Source organism: Tuber melanosporum, assembly GCF_000151645.1.
Source record: "Tuber melanosporum whole genome shotgun sequence assembly, scaffold_19, strain Mel28".
In the NCBI taxonomy this organism is placed as follows: domain Eukaryota; kingdom Fungi; phylum Ascomycota; class Pezizomycetes; order Pezizales; family Tuberaceae; genus Tuber; species Tuber melanosporum.
The window spans coordinates 995,712-1,014,519 of record NW_003298852.1 but is presented as its reverse complement, the minus strand read 5'-3'; the positions used below and the strand labels follow the sequence as shown (position 1 = coordinate 1,014,519).

The following is an 18,808-nucleotide window of genomic DNA, read 5'->3' as shown; positions in this document are numbered from 1 at the left end:
CTGACCATAGCCGCGATCAGAAACCCCCGCTTTCATCTATCCACCCTATTTTCACGGTAGTAATGAGTATCGAATGGTGCCCCATCCACTCATACATACATCCATGTATATCATATTCGGGTACAGTACTGACCCATCGCTCACTTACCGTGCCATAGGGAATCACGTCCGCTGCCCATACCTAGCCACTGGTCCATTTTCAAACCCACTCTACTCGTAGTAGAATGCCTACTGCACCAGCCGGTACGGTAGCGCAAGGTCCAACGATGAAATGGTGGCGCTATGGTAGTGGGGCCGTTGCGGCATAATCCTAGCGTTCTTCTGTGATGTTGTGGGGTATGGGAAGCTGCTGTGGTTTGATTAGGGTTTCTCCGATGGCTTTGGCTCGAGTATAGTACCATACGCCGATGCCACGACAGCACCGGTAGTGACCATTCCTGTAGAGTGTGTGCTGGGTATTCACCTGTTTATTTGTATGTGCCTACGTCTGCTCCGTGGCTATAGTATACTAGTACGGTGAACATTCTTCTTCAACAAAAAGATACCAACAAAAAGTGAACCAGAGAACTAGAAGGAAAAAAATGAAAAAGATTTCTTATCATATTAGGTAATCGGAACGCAGTGACCTCACAGAGAAACCCTTGTGGAATAGAAAATAAACCAATAAACCGAGCATTCAGAATCTAATCATACACTTCCTCCCTTCGCTGAAATACAAACACATACCAGGTCGCATTCTGGGTACTATTTTCCAAAATTCGACGGCTGTACTATTACTACGATAGTGAGGGTCGCCATCATGAGCTTTTTCCGTTTAATTAATACAACGGGTATTAGCCTGAGATTCCTTCAACTGCCACAACTAATAGCGGGGGCAGGGCGCAAAGTACCAGACATGCTACCAATGTTAACAGGAAGATGCTGCCTCTGCTGGCGGGGAATTTGCCCTTTAGAAGCCAGCCTTGGGATTCGTAGTATCTATTTGCTCGGGCAGGCATGGGACGCCCGGGTGGAGTTAGAATGGGGCTGTCCTTAGGGAGTGTATTGAGAGGAGGGGAGGAGGGAGGAAGGAACTAACCTATTTACGCCAATTAATAGAACCATGATTGCTATGCCGATGAAGGTGGCACCGAGAGGTTTCCCCATATCGCGCATTGTCTGATAGCCCTCTGAAACATGTGTTTTAGACGTCATTGACTGGAACTCGAGGGTATGACGGGAGTTATTTTGGCAAACTTACTAGGGTTGTCTGCCCGGACTCCGGCGTTCAGACGGAAGAGCTGCGTTATAGCGATACCTGGTTAGGAGAGCACGAGGTTAACTACAGTACGAAGCATCACCTCTTCAAACTTTCCATACCTATTGAGGCAAACCCGAGAGATGTCCTCAGCCAGGCCAGGAATGTTCGTTCTAACACCAGGATGTCAGTAAACAAATAACAAAGAGTATGGAGGAAAACACACCCAATGCGAGATGGTCCCGAGCAACAGAGCCTTTGTTCTCCAGCTCGATAGCACCAAACCCCATCCACTGTTTCTTATCGGGCGAGATTTCTTGAGTAGGGGGTTCCTGAGCAGAAGCTCTCCGAGTACCACCGGTAGTTGCATCGTAGCTCCTAGTCCGGCCAGATGCAGCAATCGCTGTCCTCTCGTCAGCAGAGCTCTCTTCCGCTTGGCTGGGCAAATCCGAATCACGTCCCAAAGGTCTCCGTCGCGGCATATCAGGAGCTAAACCAGTTTGTTTCTGCGGTGAGGGCCCCGGATTTTCGGACAGAGGCGGAGCCGTGCACGAACGCAATCGGGGCAGCAAACGTGGAGAAGTCCTCTTATATTCCGGTTCTGGATGGATGGAGTCTGCCATTTTGTGGGGAAGCTATGTCACTAGAATGTGCGTGTATGATGTTAGCAAGCAAGGTCGGTATGGCAACAGGTGAGTAGGAAGTTGCGTGATTGCCACATATATACCACACAAACACTGCACAGTATCTGCTTTTATTGTCTTCAGCCTAGCTCTCCACCAGTCTCCTGGACGCTTTCATGCGGGGGCCGAGCTCGCTAAAAGTAGGCAGCAAACCGGAAGAAGGTAAAAATGGTGTCAGTGGACTGAGCTTGGCTTGGTATTTTCTTTTTTGTGTTTTTTTTTTAAAAGAAATTCATTAAGGAAGGCTTCTGTCCGGGTAGTAGCGCGCTCCTGCAAGGTTTAAAATTCTCCTCCAGATCGATCAAGTACGATTACCGAGCCGGTACGGTAGAAGGTTGGAGTGAAACTTTTTCCGTGCTGAGAGACGGGGAGGAAATATTATGAGAAAACTAACGCTAAGCAGCGAAGAGGTCGCTTTCGTGGGTTGCGAGAGATGCATGGACGCTGGGTGGGTCTCGCAAGTCAGCTCGAAAACTACCAGTATCACACGCACCCGGGCTGATTTCTTAGACATTAAATTTTGCCAACATAGGAGGAGGGGGGGGGGCGGCGAACGATACACAAAGACCCTCGCGGCGGGCAGCATATTCGGTAGGGTTGCTCGGTGTAGCCCCTACCGGTACTAAGGTGCTTGCGCGTGACTTTACCCAAGGCAGAGAGGTATTAGCTTGGACTTACCTAACTCGTGTGTAATCATGCTACGGGAAGCCATAACCAACGATACATTGTAACACATTTTGCTTTGGTGGAATTTTCGGAACTCCTGAGTACCGTACTCCGCAAAAGTTCAAGCTTTCGTTTTTGCTCCGCTGCACCGTACAAGTACTGTACTTGGTACCGCAATACCGGTAATAATGGTGTGAGAGCTCACTTGCATGCTTATTACTGCACTTGATAAATTGGTGTGGTAAATCCACTATCACTCGACCGAGTTTCAATGCAAGTGTACGGCACCCTGCATGCTCGAGAAATCTCCTATCGCAGTAAACCTTTTCGCTTCCCTCTCATTCCTCTTCTCAGAGAACAACAAACGAAGAAATCGTGGAGGGAGCTGAAACCTGTCTTTGAGGATTCGAATTACCTGAAAAGTATCTATTTCGTCGGTTCTTCGTCACGAAACCTATAGGAGATTGGTTCAGGTTATAAGAGTCACTAGCGAGGCCGTCACGAATACCAGGCCGTAACGAGCAGGGGCCAGCGACAGGTATCATACTACGATATATTTTTTGTTGTTAGTTACCCTACTTTGGCGGGTTCACTTTTTTTGCCTACTAGAATCACACCCCCGTTCGTCATAGCCTGGCATTCGTTAACGGCCTGTTGGGGATTGTAGTCCTTGTGATACGCTATGGAAACAACCGAGTGACCAGCAATGAACACCTTTACCTAGGACAAATTAATTTGTCAATATCTGGTATCTTGGGCCGAATAATGCATTTAGAGAAGGAAATTAGAGCTCGAGAATATATGGGCTCTGTTGGTGTACTACCGGCAAACTATGATACGTGTGCAAGCCGCGTAAGAGGAGTCCTATACTGGGGTTACATACGCACTTCTTTTGATACTCGCTTTATATGGTGTCCCCTTCCTTGGTTCTCCTTCCGTTTACTCTCATCCACTTGACTTTGGGCCTAGCTCTCACCCATATTGTACTATTTCCCACTTTGAAAATGGTAGGTGCTATTCTCAGAAGATGTAGCTTGCCTGAAGGGGGCCCCGAGGGAGAAGGAGACGTAAAGACCGGGGACGAGCAATAATAATAATAATATTGGGCGAGTCTGACATATCTTCCGTACCATTATCTACTTAGCTCTATTTTTTGTTCTGGCGTTATAATCCCCCAAATCATTGATATATAACTAACATTAAATTTTATTGCTCCGACGCACTGGTATATAGTAGACGACCTCAACTCTACGCAACGCTTGTGATGCTAGTTCAGAAAAAATTGCTAAGTTTCCTCCCACACAGACGTCTAACTTGGATGCCCGTGAAAACCTAGGCACAGAGCTCAGCGTTATAAACCATCAAGCTCATTTTTAGCAAGGTAACACTTGTTCCATCCTCTCGCGCACGGCTGGCCCCGAAAAAGATCACCACGGTAGCTCCCAGTGAATCCCTTGATGATATCCCTGGGGAATTTGCTTAGGCGCTAGAACTGCCGTCACCCACTACCCGTCGTCTCCTAGATCCAAGCTCCCCACATCCCAATCGCTCTCTTCATCAACTCTCCGACATGAGCAAACTTTTACCAGAGATGAAGGGGTTCGGGGTCACCCAAATTTCTAACATTCTTACGCCACCTACTTCGATGCAACAAGATACAATGACTGGGAAGACAGGTGGCTTGTGGAGAAAGATTCAAACAATGGCAGAAGGAAACCGGTGGCATTTTTCTCGTAGCGCCTTGAAAGCAGTTAAGAAGAGTGGTGAGTATGCACTTTAATCATTTAATGAGTAGCGCTGTTAGCTCAGAGATTCGATAGAGCCAGATGCCCGCATCGGTTTGGTGCTCCCAGGGCTCGTTATTTGCAATTCACTCCTTGGACCTCGCAGGCCGGAGGACTGGGAGCAAAGTGATACGGTCAGCGCTATGAGCGAGGCCTTTGGGAATTTGCTCCGGCAACCTAGCTCTGTCAACGCATCTAGCCACAGCCAAGCCATTCAGCTTGAGGGGCAAGCCTTTAGTTTTGGTAAGACTGATTCCCTCGAGATAACTCAACATTCCCCGAAAGATGAGACGGATGGGGGGGAAGGTATTAGTGCCCAAGCCCGGCCCATCCAACCTTGGGGTGTGCCAGAACCGGTGAGTCGTTGGTCCTCATCTAGTGATGATGGGGGCCAGGCAGATCTCCAGAAAATGTAAGTTATGATCCAATTCTGAAAGAGGGTTGCAGGTAGGTTAAGCCACTTTCCAAGAGTTTGAATTTACGACTTTTTCAGTAGGCTTCGGGCTAGTCTTTCAAAGGGGTTTAAAGGGATAAACTCCTCTCCGACCAAGCTTAATCCTGGGGGGCCTCGGGAAGCCCTGGAAAAGAAGGGCCCTACCATAGGTTAGCGCCACCTAAGATTGATTTAACGAGATATCACGGACTTGGCTAATTGTTTGAGGAAGATTCTGCTGAGATAAATGAGTGCAGCCATGGTGTTTTTACTTATTTCGAGGATTCCAATGCCAAATCTTGTCTCCCTCTTGCAGGGGAGGTCCTTCATGTGTATGGCTTGCAAGGATCCGAATATTTGACTCTTGAAAATATTGACGGGATTGCTCGCATCGTTGCTGGCAATCTGCAATGTTTTGTCGCTGAAATTGGGCATCCAAACTTCTGCCTAGAAGGTACGTCCTCCTAGCTCTTAACGTAACATTGATTTTCTTTGACCCAAAGAGACTCATAGATTGCGAATCTTTCATGAAAATTATGGTTTTCTGTGGCTCGGTCTTCGTCGGGCGTATCCCACTCTTGAACGAGCTTACCCGCCAAATTGTTGTCTCAAAAGGAAAGCCAGATAGGCAGCTCAAGTACACACGATACCCTTTCTTATAATAGGGGTCAATTGAATTTACCTAACAATCTATCTTACAAGTATCTGCCGGTTTATCACTTATTGGCAGAAGGAAAAACCCGAGGATTTCTTTACTGAACAAGCGGGAAGTGCCAGATACGCTATCTTCGAAGCCCTGAAGATGACCGGGAACACGGTGGCAGCAAAACTACTAGCGGATAGTTGCGCGGAACATCAACGGGACTACACCGAGTATGTGAAATTTGCTCACTCGCAGAAGGAGGGCTGGGTTCCATTCCGTGACCTCATATTCGCTTACCGTAGGCACGTTACACCAGAGCTCTGTGCGAAGGGCTTGACTGGAATAGATTACGAGGATTTAGCCAAATATCTTGCTATTATGGTTTGTGGTGTCCTCCTGTTGGTGGAACGGTGGGCTAATGAAGATTACCTTAGGATTTGCTACTCTTCCGCGATGCGTCTGAAGTGAGCACTTTAGACGAATGGTGGAAAGAAAAAGAAGATGAATTAAAGCCGAGATATCATTACAACGATCTTTGGCCCGTCGAGAAAGATGCGCATTGGTGGTGGGCAGTTGAAAGGGTGCAACGACAGCTAGTTCGTGCTGAGATGGTCAGTGACAGACCGAAATACTGGTGATATCTTTTTCGTTTTTGAATTAGTTCTAAAAACAGCGCAGATTACCCATTGGACTAGGCTCGAAATTGTTCAACTGGAGACAGTCGAAGAGAGAGCCAAGATGATTGAAATCTTTATAGACACCACAGAGAGTCTTCTTAGGAAATTTTCCCTTAATAGCGCTCAATGCATTGGCGAAGCCTTAACTACGCCTCTTATAAGATCCTTGGGACGTAGTTGGGATGTGAGTACATGAGAAAAAAAGACTTTCATCGAGCACATGCTGATATCTCACCTTCAGCTTGTTGGCAAAGCCCACCAAGCGCGCTTCGAGGTTATCAGGACCTTTATGGAGGGTGGACTCCCCCCCCGAGTTGTTAGAGGGCCTGTCGTACCTTATTATCGTGAGTTTTTATCAGTGGTGTTTAGTGCTTGGGTTTACTAATATCTGTTGGGTCCAGCCGACTTCTTAAAGTTAGTCACTAAACTCTATGACGAGAAAGATCACACCCATCGTCCTCCAATTATGTCCTCCAACTTGGTTCATAAGGATGTCTTGCTAAGCAATTTCGGGTCATTTGGTGAGGGCGAAAAACCGGGTCTCGAGGCCGTCCCTAACCACACCGGTATCTTGTATAAATCGATCGATTTAGAAAAGTACAAGATCCTACTTACTACGATCCAAGAACACCGGGAACGTGCGAACAAGGATTACAAATTTTGTGGCATGATCACTAGGGCTTGCTTCGGGTTGAGATTCCATCTTTCAGGTCCAACTAACTATCGTTCCTTGAAACGTCTTGAAAATAGGGTTACTCCGGGTAGTCACAAGGGAAGATTGAATGATCTATCTAAGTTGGTTGAGACTAGGATGCTCGAAGCTTGGGCACTCCTCGCAATCACTGACATTTCCCCAAGACTCTTGACCCCTGAGATCAAGCGCGACATTCTCTTGGAAGGTCTATTCAAACTTACCGGGGAATAGCGTGTCTCGATTTTTTCTAAAAACCGTGGAAGTATCTTTTTTTTTACCTTACTGATCGCGAAGCACTGATTTTGATATCGGAGAGCTAGTTAGTTTTGTAGGCCATACCTGTAACTACCTAGATGATCTAGATACCACCCCCTTTAGCTAGAAGACAGCCACAACAAATGATTACTTTCGTGATACTTTTGTTCCCATGGGGTTTTATTCAATGTGTTTCCCGCCGCGTGCTAAAGAGTGGGTGAGTCCGTGAACAGGCTCACCTGATAATGGTACCAAGTCATTCGAAGTGAATTTAGGGTTTCTTGGCAGATTTAAGGTGTGGGGTGAAAAACAACCTGGTATCATATCATACCCCTCGCCAACCTCAGAGCCTCTGCGCCAACTTTTACTTTCTCCGCGCGCTTCCTCTCCGGATTCAAGCAATACTTCACGATGCCCAGAGAAATCATTAGTATTCAGGCAGGCCAGTGTGGGAATGCCGTAGGGTCTTCCTTTTGGCAAACACTCTGTAAGTATCTTGCTGTCAAGCTTCCGTCATGTCTGACAGCGTACAGGTCAAGAGCATGGAATCTCACCTGACGGTAACCTCGAGGCTGTCGAAGAAGGAACGGATCGAAAGGATGTTTGTTCGCCAATTGCCCTGGGAGCTTGCGGGTCTGAGCTGATGGCTACTAGGTTTTCTTTTACCAATCCGACGATACGCGATACATTCCACGCGCAATCCTACTAGATCTCGAACCTAGGGTATGTGTTTAGCTCGTGGGAATTAAGTAGAGGCCTAAGGCTGACGGGGGCTTAGGTCATCCACGGAATCCAAACGGGCCCATATAAAAACATTTACAATCCGGAAAATTTTCACGTTCCGAAACATGGCAGTGGTGCTGGGAACAACTGGGCAGCAGGTTTCTCCGCCGGTGAGACGGTGTACGAGGAAGTTATGGAGATGATTGAACGTGAGGCAGACGGTAGCGATTCTCTGGAGGTATATGAGGCCTTGGCTTAGCTCCGGGAATCTCAGACTAATCATGGGAAAATATAGGGATTCATGCTCTTGCATTCTATCGCCGGGGGTACAGGGTCGGGTCTTGGATCGTTCCTACTGGAAAGGCTCAACGACAGGTTTCCGAAGAAGATTATACAGACTTATTCGGTGTTCCCGGATACGCAGAGCGTGGGAGACGTCGTTGTTCAGCCGTACAACAGTATTCTCGCCATGCGGCGGCTTACTGAAAATGCCGACTCCGTCGTACGTTTCTCAAACAATATTCCTGTGTTTGTACTAGTCGCATTGACTTTTGTTCTTAGGTTGTCTTGGATAATGGTGCGTTGACGCGTATTGCTGCGGATAGATTACATGTTCAACAGCCGTCTTTTGCGCAGACGAATCAACTGGTTTGTACTCCTAGGGGTTTAATATACGTTTGCTGACCGCGTGGAGGTGTCGACTGTGATGTCGGCTAGCACAACTACACTCAGATACCCGGGATATATGCACAACGATCTCGTCGGAATCATTGCTTCACTGATCCCAACACCCCGGTGTCATTTCTTGATGACTTCTTATACTCCCTTTACAAGTGATATTGTGGACCAGGCGAAAACGGTCCGGAAAACCACGGTTCTTGATGTTATGCGCCGACTCCTACAGCCCAAAAACCGCATGGTTATGACAAACACCACTAAGAACAGCTGTTACATTTCCATTCTGAATATCATTCAGGGAGAGGCCGATCCGACAGATGTAAGTTCCACTAGCTCGTTGGTAGGCCTCGAGGTCTGACCCATGTATGACGTAGGTTCATAAATCGCTCCTCAGAATCCGTGAGCGTCGACTAGCAACCTTTATTCCATGGGGCCCTGCAAGCATCCAGGTCGCTTTGACTAAGAAGTCACCTCACATGCCAATGTCCCATCGTGTTAGCGGACTTATGCTTGCGAATCACACAAGTATTGCAACTGTACGTAGAAGGCCTTCTCTTTGGTCTCAAACCCCAACTGACGATTAACCATTTTTTCCGTAGTTGTTTAAACGAATCTTGGGACAATACGATCGCCTTCGAAAGCGAAATGCATTCTTGGAACAGTACAAGAAGGAACCAATATTTGCCAATGACCTCGGAGCGTTTGACGAAGCAAGGTGAGTTCAAGCATGCACATACACAACAAGATTTAGCCTTTGAATAACAAATTAGGGCGACGGTGGCGGATCTAATAGCCGAATACGAAGCTGCGGAGAGTGCAGATTATCTCAACCCCCCGCCGGAAAAAGGTGCAGAGAAATCGTGAGAGCAAGAGGATGTTGTACGATTATGGGGCTTACTGATGATGTCTTTCTTATAATGTGTTATGACTTGGATTTAATAAGAAATCTCACGCTGGCCCTCTCATGTCTTAACTCCTGATTACTAGGAATGGGATCCCGCGTTTTCCAAAGACCAAGTGTATGAGTGCCGTACAGTACCCGCGGTGCCTTGTGCGAATATGATTCTATTCTTGGCTAGTGGAAATCTAGCACGGCTGCCGGGGTCTTTGAGATTTTATATGGGTTTTCTAACTAACGATGAGGAATCTAGGCTTTTATATATATTAGTGCATGGATTGAGAGAGGATGGGGGTTAAGCGGGGGTTTTATCGTGATTCCCCCTCCATGATTGCTGCCTGGGTAGTTGGGTTCCTATGAACTTTTATGTGGCCAACACTGGAAGTTACTGCGACTCTACAACTCTTGATACCGGTACTCGAGTAGTCTGAGCGTGGTTGAAAACGTAATAGGGCCATGTTTTAACCTGATCTAGTGAAGATCTCTGGATTTCAGGCCTGGGATCGTCTCCGAGACAGAGTTTTACCCTATTTTTTATTTTTTTATTTAATGATATCTGGTATGATAATTACGGTATATGATGCGATACGGTATGTATGACAGTCAATGACTACCATCAAGTTTTGTCTGGCGAGGGGTTTTTCTCCAACTTTGTTCGGACCGCCAAGGCTTTTTAAATTTTTAATATTGCTTAGACTAACCAGCTTAGAGGTCAAAAGAAAGTTTGACTCAACATGTAGGTTCGTTTGAGTACGAGTAGAGAGTAGCCTTTGGAGGTAGGATTTTAACAAATATTTGCCACAAGGCGTCATTTCCGAGACTTTCGAGTATTGAAAGGGAATTCCGTATGGTACCGTACTACGGTATGATAGGAACTATCATGCTAAGAAGTGCTGCTTTGTGAAAAACACTAAGCTACACTTTATTTTGACCTCTTTTCAGCGGGAAAACGAGTTTCACTAGATTACGGTAAATTACTGGCCCAAACCTTTTTTATCGTCAGCCTTTGAGGGTTAGTTATGTAGTCATAGCAGCTGACAGGTGATCATCAGAGGTCCCAGTGGTTGGAGTCATTTGGCAACTCATCTTTTTTTCTTCTATGATATTCGAAAAAATCCCAAAATCTCTGGTCGCCACTCAATATCATGCAAATTGTGTCCGTGCATGCCCCGAAACGAGAAACTTATCGGGCTATCATACACGAATAAAAATAAATACTGATAGGTGCCAAATGACTCTGCCGTCCTTCCAGCCCCAGAATTTCTTACTGTGCTCTCCACTCATCCATTCAACCTAGTGAGCATGATAAGCACAAGAGGACAATCCAGCTCTAGCTAGTAAGGTTACAGGGGGTCAGTAAACTATGGGGTTATATCATACCGCAATGGTTTTATTGCAGTCTGGCTCCCCAGGAAAAATATCTGCTCTAGGACTCTAGAAGCGGAGATGTGACTGTGAATTTTATTAATTGGGCCTCTGTACCCGAATAGTCAATGACAATTGACGTCCACCGTGATGCCGCGCCTGTGCCAAACTATTCCTTAGGCACACCGTGCCGGTTTGCAGTACCTGTGTGCGAAAAATCGAGTCAACTCGGTAGTTCGGGCAGGCGCTTCCCGGGCCCCCGTGCAGAGTTAACATTTAGCTTCGGGAAGGGTCCACTAAGGTACCGACATGATATTGTTTCTTTAACGGTATCATGCAGTCCTGTCTGTGGAGGCACCCTCGCCGGTAAAGTGGTTTTAAATGCAATGCCATGCAGGTACTCGAGTAATGATAACTTGTCCGAATTGAACAGCCAATTCGTGCGTTGGGCGGGCCAAATTACCTAATGGCCATGCACCTTGATGGGTATCTGGTGGAAAGCTTTAAAAAACGTGGGAGCGTAGATGGGGATAGGACTAGGACCCTTGATACAAAAATCATACCAGCTTTTTTCCGATCATTTTTTTAAGCCCTGCTTTCTGTCTCGCTTTTATTAAATTTTTACTTTCGATCTGTCGTATCATCAACATCTTCTACGAGACTGAACGGGCAACACAGGGCCAACTGCAATAGCCCACTATATTAGTGATGACGGTGACGGTGATATTGTAGTCTAATGGTATGGTGGTGCCGTTCCTGACTCTGGAATGGCAGCCACACTACAACGGAGCGTCATCACAGCCCTCTCTCCAAGGATAAAATTCCGGCAACATGGTGGTGTCTTATCCTACTCGAGTATCCCTGGAGAAGCATGTTGTAAGCAAGCCGAGAGAACACTGCGTTGCCGGCAACTTTCAGATCCTATCGACCGCGCAACGGCGCACACCCTTCCGACGCCCCAGGTGCTCTCTTTCAATCAGCACATCTTCGACGACCGGTATCCCCTCTACTCGAGTAGGCCCTAAGGATAACAACCAGGAGGCCCCTTCATTTCCTATCTTTTCAAACAACACCTTAACACCTCTCTCTTGCCTTCCTCCTGGCTGGTAATCTGACTGTCCTCTTACGGTACCTGGTATCTGGGCTTCGGTTCGTCTAGCGGAATCGATGGATCCCTTCTTTTCCACTTGGACGAGCTCCTCCTCGCTTTCCAAACAGCCTCATTTCGCTTCTCCGGCTTCTATCAACTTTAATACCTGGTGCGACCGAATCTAATGATTAATCTACTCTATAGCGCTATCTTTGATTAATTCGCTAACGACCATATGCTTATTGAAGGGGTCTAGGAAGCACCGCTCGACTAGGCATCTATGGAGTCACCATCGTTCTGGCTGTCTCGTTTTTGCTACTGCGAAGATTTCTAAGTGGCGACCCTTTCTTTCCACCTGCTGATTATAGATCCTACAACATCGTCAATCGGAAACTATTCCTGGAACTTTATGATGCGGACGAGCTACCGAAGGCTCCCATTGAAGAATTGAGAGGTTAGGCTTAAAAAGAGGTCTATGGTTCATCCGATTGTGAGGGTTGGAGTTAACACAGTGTCTAGGTACCCGTCTTACCTTGGCATGGATCCAAGCTTTATGCTATAGTAGTCTCGTATCTGTCAATGCAACTTTGCTGATCCTGCGATGTCTACGGCGCGAGATTATAACCGACGAGGGTAGGTCCATGGTTTGCTAGGTGTTACTTTAGGGTCATGTGCTTATAGATGTGAGGATTTAGTCGCTGAGCTTGTTTACTGGACATTCCTGTCTGCCCTCTTTCTTTACCGGTTCTACCCTAACCCTTATAGGCCGACATTACAAACCCTGACATCCGTGGGGATTCTTGTACCGTTGCTGCTAATCATGGAACGTGATTTATTGCCCAAATTGCTTTTACATCCATCACGTGAGAGACTTATTGATGTTCGCACTGGGTGGGCGGTATATGCTCGACTCGGGTTGACACTGGCTATCGGCATCTTGTCTTTGGCTACGCCCCGAGTATGGTATCCGGTAGATCCTTCAGCAGGCGGTGAACCCACTCCCGAACAGGTATGAAAGTTGAGCATATTGTGTGGGTTGTCGTGAGCTCTAATAGGAAGTGATAGATTGCGTCGCCTTTCAGTTATGCTATAAGTTACTATTGGACAGAGAGCACTATACGGGTTGCCTATCGCAGGGATGTTGAAGTAGAAGACTTGCCACCGATTCCCGACTATGATCGTGGGAAATTGTGGAGCAAAATGATAGTCAATCATCAACGGTCTACAACTTTCTGGACTTTGCTGTCACTCATGAAATATGAGTTATCGCTCATGACACTCTTTAGTTTCCTTATAGGTGCTACGCAGGTGTGATAATTTTACTATCGGAAAATAAGATAATTTACTGAGAATCCATACATAGTTTATCTGGCCTCTTTCCATGAAACATCTTTTGGCATATATTGAGGGGTCGTCCCAACCTATTGTCACCCCTTGGATTTTTGTCGTGGGGATGTTTCTTGGGCCTCTCCTTGGCGGTGTAGCATGGGAAGCTTATGTCTTTCAGTCCAATCGGTATTAACTTGATTTCCTGTTGAATTGGGAGGTAGTTTGCTGAAAACCCTTAGTGTGGGTATTCGTGTTAAGGCAGCTCTCACTCAATCGCTGCTCGAAAAGACTCTGAAAATCAGATTTACCGCCGATTCGGTCAGCAAGGAAGAAAGGCAAGACGCCACCAAGAAAGATAAGGGAACCAAGAAAGATAAGGGAAAGAAAGACGAAACTGAAACTGAGGAAGACCATAAGAAATCGAGGGTTGGGAGGATCAACAATCTTATGAGTTCTGATCTGGCTGAGCTATCCTCTGCCCGGTCTGTTTCCCCATGTCCTAGCTTGGAGGAAGCTATTGCTGATATACTGCATTTTTGTAGTGACTTCTTCCTTGTCTTTGGAGGTGTACCAATTGAGGTATTATTCTCCGTGATTTTTCTCTATGGACTTCTAGGATGGTCTAGTTTAGTTGGTGTGGCTATGATGATCATTACAATGATCATACCTGGAATGCTTGCGAAACTACTCGCTAAGGTCCAGAGAAGGTCTCGGCTGGCTAGCGATGCTAGGATAGAAACGATGACCGAGACGCTCAACTCTGTTCGGATTATCAAATTCTTTGGTATGGAGAAAGTTTTCCTATCGCGAATCCGCGAGAAGAGAGAGAATGAGTTACGGCTTTCTTTCCTCTCAATGGTTTATTCTTTGGGATTTTATACTGTTTCGCACCTGCTGCCAATCATCAATATGGTATGTATTAACTATTGGCTAAATGGACACTTTGAAGTATGTTTTGACTGGGTTAGATCGTTACATTTGGGATCTATACGGAGGTTATGAAACAGCCGTTGACCCCTAGTATTGCATTTACCTCAATAAGGTTTGACTCTCCTAAAATTTAGTGTGGTTATATGTGTTGAGGGGACACTTTCTAATTGAATGAGATTCTAGCTTGTTTGAGATCCTTAGCAATCAGTTCTGTATGCCAACCTTAGTTTTTAATTTGAGAGAGCTTCACTGATAGTTGCTAGCATGGGTGTCTCACGTCACTCGATCATTGATCTCAGCCTTCATTGCCTTCGATCGTCTCGACAAGTTCTTGATCGAAGAAGAGGAGCTCGAAAGGGCAGAGCAAACCGAAGACACGGCAAAGAGAGAAATTGGACCATATCTCAAGGATGCGACACTTTCCTGGTCCACGCCTGGATCAGGAACGGATGACGGCTTTAGACTTGCTGGTATTGACGTCGAGTGTGTGTATGGCGGGCTAACTGTCATCGCGGGCCCCGTGGGCTCCGGAAAGAGTTCATTCCTGCTCGGGCTTTTGGAGGAGATGCGGCTTTTGAGTGGTGAAAGGTTTTTGCCTCGTGGTGATGGGGTCGCCTACGTTGCTCAAACAGCTTGGTTGCAGTCATTAACCATCAAGGATAATATATTGTTCGGTAGTCCATATGAGGAGAGGAGGTACAATGCTGTTCTCGAGGCATGTGGCCTAACAGAGGACATAGAGAAATTTGACGCGGGCGACCTTACAGAAGTATTTATACAATCCGTGGCCATAAAGATTTATCCATATCCGCTAACACCCTAGCCTAGGTCGGTGAGCAAGGAGGTAAGAAACTTGATGGGCGTGGGTTCGTCTAAGGGTAATGCTGATCTCTCTAGTCACCTTATCCGGAGGTCAAAAGGCACGATTGGCATTAGCAAGGGTATGTTTGCTCAATTGCCTACTATGATCCGAGGGATTCTGCTAATGTGTTTAGGCTGTTTATTCACCCGCACAAACCGTTCTCCTTGACGATGTGCTTTCCGCGTTGGACGCTGGCACCAGCAGATTGGTCTTTGAAAAATGTATCAAGGGCGAAGTATTGGCTGGCAGGACCGTAGTTCTAGTCACACACCAGTATGTGCCAAATGGACACCATTGCAGAGCCTTGAGCTAACGGGTCCTTAGTGTATCACTTGTTTCACCGGCCGCCAAGAAAATTATTGTGCTTGCCAATGGTCGGGTGGTTTCGGATAGCAGTCCAGAAGCACTTTCTGATGATGCAATTGAACTCTTGAGAGAAACTGAAGAAGCTGATATAGCAGCAAGAGATGTCGTACCAGGCGAGCCAGTCGAACAGCCGATAGAAACGGTGGCGCCAAAAGCGAAGCCGAAGGGTTCCGGAATGCTCGTTGCAGAAGAGGCTCGCAACAAGGGAAGAGTGCCAAAAAAGTTGGTGTTTGAATATCTCAAGTATTTCGGGCCATTGATTATCACAGTTGTCTTGGCTCTCATCAGTGTGTTGGATGAAGTAGTCGAGTGAGTGTCTCCCGGGCATTCTTCATTGCAGTTTATTAACTAACAATACGAAGCTTAGTTGATACGTTCTATATCGGACTTTGGTCTAGTAGGTTGCCATCACACATAAATTCTCATCAGGATGATAAACTATATTGAATCATTGGGTTAAGTGAGCTAACTACTTCTCAAGATGAATACTCCAAACCGGGCCCAGTTGACGTTAAGTGGTGGCTGGTAAGAACCTGAGTTTTTTCCAAATCATTTCTTTAACGCTAACAAGTATTAGTCAATGTATGCAGGTAAAGGCGATGTAGTCCGATAAGTTATACCGACGCAAATTCGCTGACCGAGACCAATAGCTTTGTTGATTGGGACATCAATTTGCAACACTTTGGTCTATTCTGTTTGGTATTTCTTCGCCTGGGTAGGGGCAAGGAGAATCCATGAGAAATTGGTATCTGCAGTATTGTACTCTCCGATAAGGTTCTTCGACACTACTCCTGTTGGGAGAATAATCAATCGCCTCTCAAATGACATCGCGTAAGTTCTTCTCGGTTCCTCCTCCAGCGGTCTTGGCTGACAATAGTAGCGCGCTCGATAATGGCTTGGGCGCATACGTAAAGATTGTATTCGATCAGCTGCTCGACATAGTCTTTAGAGCGGGGGTCATGACTGGGTTGTTACCAGCTTTTTTGTTTCCTACAATATTGGTTTCCCTGATCGGGGTTACATGTGGTGAACTGTGCGTTTCCCGTTAGTCCTGGGTTAGCATGTTTCTGACAGGATTCAGTTATGTTCGTGCCCAAATAGGTGTCAAGAGAATTATCTCTGTCAAAGAGTCCCCTTTGATTTCGCACTTTGGTGACACAATATCTGGTATTGTCACGATTCGGGCTTTCTCTTGTCAGGAGCGCTTTTGCAAGGAAAATATAAAGAAGATTGATGATTTCACACAGCCGTAAGCACAATTCCTTCAAGAGCCTTAAGCCTATATGTTAACGAATCCAGAAATGAGGTCAATTATAATCTGAACCGATGGATTGGAATCCGCACTAGTGCTTGTACCTCGATCATTGGTGCTGCTGCTGGGATCATAGCTCTTACGACAAAGGGCTCTTCCCCCGGCATGATCGGATTTAGCATGTCAAATGCTTTGGCTTTTAGCTCCTCTATCCTTCTTGCCGTGAGGTATTTCAATTTGCTCGAGGTGGAGCTCAATTCCTTTGAACGTGCCAAGGAGTATATCGAAATGAAGCAGGAGCCTTCATCAAGGCCTGAAGCTGAACCTCCCGCTGCATGGCCCACTCAGGGTGACCTCAAGGTTACCGAACTATCAGTAAAGTATTCTGAGGACGGCCCGGAAGTCTTAAATAAGATTAGCTTCGAGATCAAGTCGGGTGAAAGGGTGGGTATCGTTGGGAGGACCGGTGCTGGGAAGAGCAGTTTGGCTCTTAGCCTTTTACGTTTCACCGAAATATCTAATGGTAGCATCATCATTAATGGACTGGATGTTCAGAAAATCAATCTCGAGGCTCTGCGACAGCGCATTACAATCATACCGCAGGACCCTATCCTATTCTCTGGCACTATTCGGACTAACCTTGACCCTTTCGGTGGCCTGGATGATACAGAGCTTCAGGCTGCCCTTGATGGAAGCGGGTTGGCGGGTGACAATGTGGACGGAGTTGACAGCGGCATCGCATCCGCTGCCACTTCGGGCACTGCGACCCCAACAGAGACCGAATCTGGCTCAGCTCCGAATAGCAAGCGAATTGGGCTTGACACCCAGATTACGTCCGGTGGTGGAAACTTATCTCAAGGGCAGAGACAACTGTTAGCATTTGCTAGAGCCCTCATTCGGAGGTCGAAGTTGGTAATATTTGATGAGGTAAGCAGCTACCACACCTGTGGGCCATCTCTCTTGAGTCGGCTTCCGATGGTTCCTCGGAATCTCATACAAACTACTAACTTTCGGAGTAGGCAACGAGTTCGACTGATTTGAAAACGTAAGACTTTTGATTTTTGATTGGAATGGTATCTCGTCTTGGCTAACAAGTTTGAAAAGTGACGAGCGAATTCAAGAAACCATACGGACAAGTTTCCCCGATTCAACCTTGATAACAATCGCTCATAGGCTACGTAGGTTTCCCGCATTGAGTCATAATATTTGAGGGTTTTTTTTTTCTTCCCTGCCATGCTAACTTGTCGTCACGAGCAGGCACTGTTATGTCCTTCGACCGTATAATCGTATTGGACAATCTCGGGAATGGCGGGGAGATAGTGGAGTAAGCCCCTTTGAAATTTATAATTGTAAGAGCTTGTTTGCCGACTAATTTGCGAAGGTTTGATACCCCATTCAATCTGCTGCAGAACTCCGAGGGCATGCTCTACAATCTAGCACGCAAGAGCGGGGAGTTCGAAGAGTTGCTGAAGTTAGCAAAAGGACGGGATTGAGGTCAGACAATCTGCTAGGGGCTCTATAGGTTTCCTTTTTTCCTCGGGTAAGCTATAAGCAATTAGTGTTTGTCTGGTTTGCTATAGTAGATACCTTTTTGCGTTATGTTTGAGATTAGACTTTCATAGCTAAAATACCAATATCACTTCGCTTTCGTGAATGGCTATTTTGCGGTTTTATTGCCCTCCCGTATGAGTACTCGCGCTGCCAAATTGAAGCTCATAATCTGGCAGTGATCTCCGGGCCAATAAATTGAGGTCTGCAAAGCGCCAAGTCGAGTGATGCAATTCTTTATAAATTAAATTAAATATTATTATTATCGTATAATGGAATAAGTTGCAGCATATACGGCGAAATAGACACTTGTGAGGATTTAAGGAGCTCTTCCCCAGGCTAGGATTCATCAAAAATGTCAAACATTTCATGAGAAACCTCAAAGTATGATGCTTTAATCTGGAGACAATTGCAATGGCTAGATCGGTTGTATAGGGATTTGATGGTTTGCCAGGTCATGTACTGAAGCAAATTGTGTAAGACAGGTTTTTTTTTTTTTAATATGATAACCGGTAGTGGAATCCCAATTTGGTTGGTTGAAGGAATATTTTAAGTTGGTCGGGACAGATAATAAGCCATTCCTCTACTCGAGTAGAGGAATGGGCTCGGGAGCTGTGCTGGTACTGCAAGATTTTTATTTTTTCCTTCCTCAGAAGATTTTGAGATTGTGTGGGACGTAGACCCACTTTTTCGCA

The 18,808-nt window shown here is 46.2% G+C and overlaps 4 protein-coding genes; 3 read left to right on the top strand and 1 right to left on the bottom strand.

Annotated features, from left to right (window-relative positions):
• Positions 1-452: 452 nt before the first annotated feature.
• Positions 453-2,244, bottom strand: GSTUM_00005445001 (uncharacterized protein). XM_002837503.2 has 7 exons: positions 1,965-2,244; positions 1,464-1,880; positions 1,360-1,410; positions 1,241-1,297; positions 1,079-1,169; positions 891-978; positions 453-804 (listed from the first exon to the last, which is right to left on the bottom strand). Exons 2-7 carry the CDS (start codon positions 1,858-1,860, stop codon positions 745-747), a joined length of 744 nt encoding a protein of 247 aa, XP_002837549.1. The 5' UTR covers positions 1,861-1,880; positions 1,965-2,244; the 3' UTR covers positions 453-744.
• A 1,307-nt stretch (positions 2,245-3,551) lies between these two features.
• GSTUM_00005444001 (uncharacterized protein) lies at positions 3,552-4,786 on the top strand (the record flags this gene model as incomplete). XM_002837502.2 has 2 exons in its annotated part: positions 3,552-4,349; positions 4,407-4,786. The coding sequence occupies exons 1-2, from the start codon at positions 4,157-4,159 to the stop codon at positions 4,784-4,786; spliced, it is 573 nt and encodes a 190-aa protein (XP_002837548.1). The 5' UTR covers positions 3,552-4,156.
• A 2,664-nt stretch (positions 4,787-7,450) lies between these two features.
• On the top strand, positions 7,451-9,337 carry GSTUM_00005443001 (uncharacterized protein; the record flags this gene model as incomplete). XM_002837501.2 has 10 exons in its annotated part: positions 7,451-7,559; positions 7,606-7,673; positions 7,727-7,795; positions 7,851-8,033; positions 8,091-8,297; positions 8,357-8,443; positions 8,490-8,792; positions 8,848-9,009; positions 9,073-9,188; positions 9,244-9,337. Exons 1-10 carry the CDS (start codon positions 7,484-7,486, stop codon positions 9,335-9,337), a joined length of 1,365 nt encoding a protein of 454 aa, XP_002837547.1. The 5' UTR covers positions 7,451-7,483.
• Positions 9,338-11,315: 1,978 nt separating this feature from the next.
• GSTUM_00005442001 (uncharacterized protein) lies at positions 11,316-18,219 on the top strand. XM_002837500.2 has 27 exons: positions 11,316-11,995; positions 12,075-12,280; positions 12,346-12,459; positions 12,522-12,835; positions 12,892-13,134; positions 13,190-13,341; positions 13,395-14,067; positions 14,124-14,175; positions 14,198-14,223; positions 14,342-14,854; positions 14,914-14,929; positions 14,983-15,026; positions 15,081-15,220; positions 15,272-15,622; positions 15,676-15,710; positions 15,795-15,838; positions 15,891-15,903; positions 15,964-16,144; positions 16,194-16,346; positions 16,395-16,562; positions 16,613-16,945; positions 17,009-17,271; positions 17,341-17,492; positions 17,585-17,610; positions 17,670-17,743; positions 17,823-17,889; positions 17,947-18,219. Exons 1-27 carry the CDS (start codon positions 11,904-11,906, stop codon positions 18,056-18,058), a joined length of 4,557 nt encoding a protein of 1,518 aa, XP_002837546.1. The 5' UTR covers positions 11,316-11,903; the 3' UTR covers positions 18,059-18,219.
• Positions 18,220-18,808: the final 589 nt, after the last annotated feature.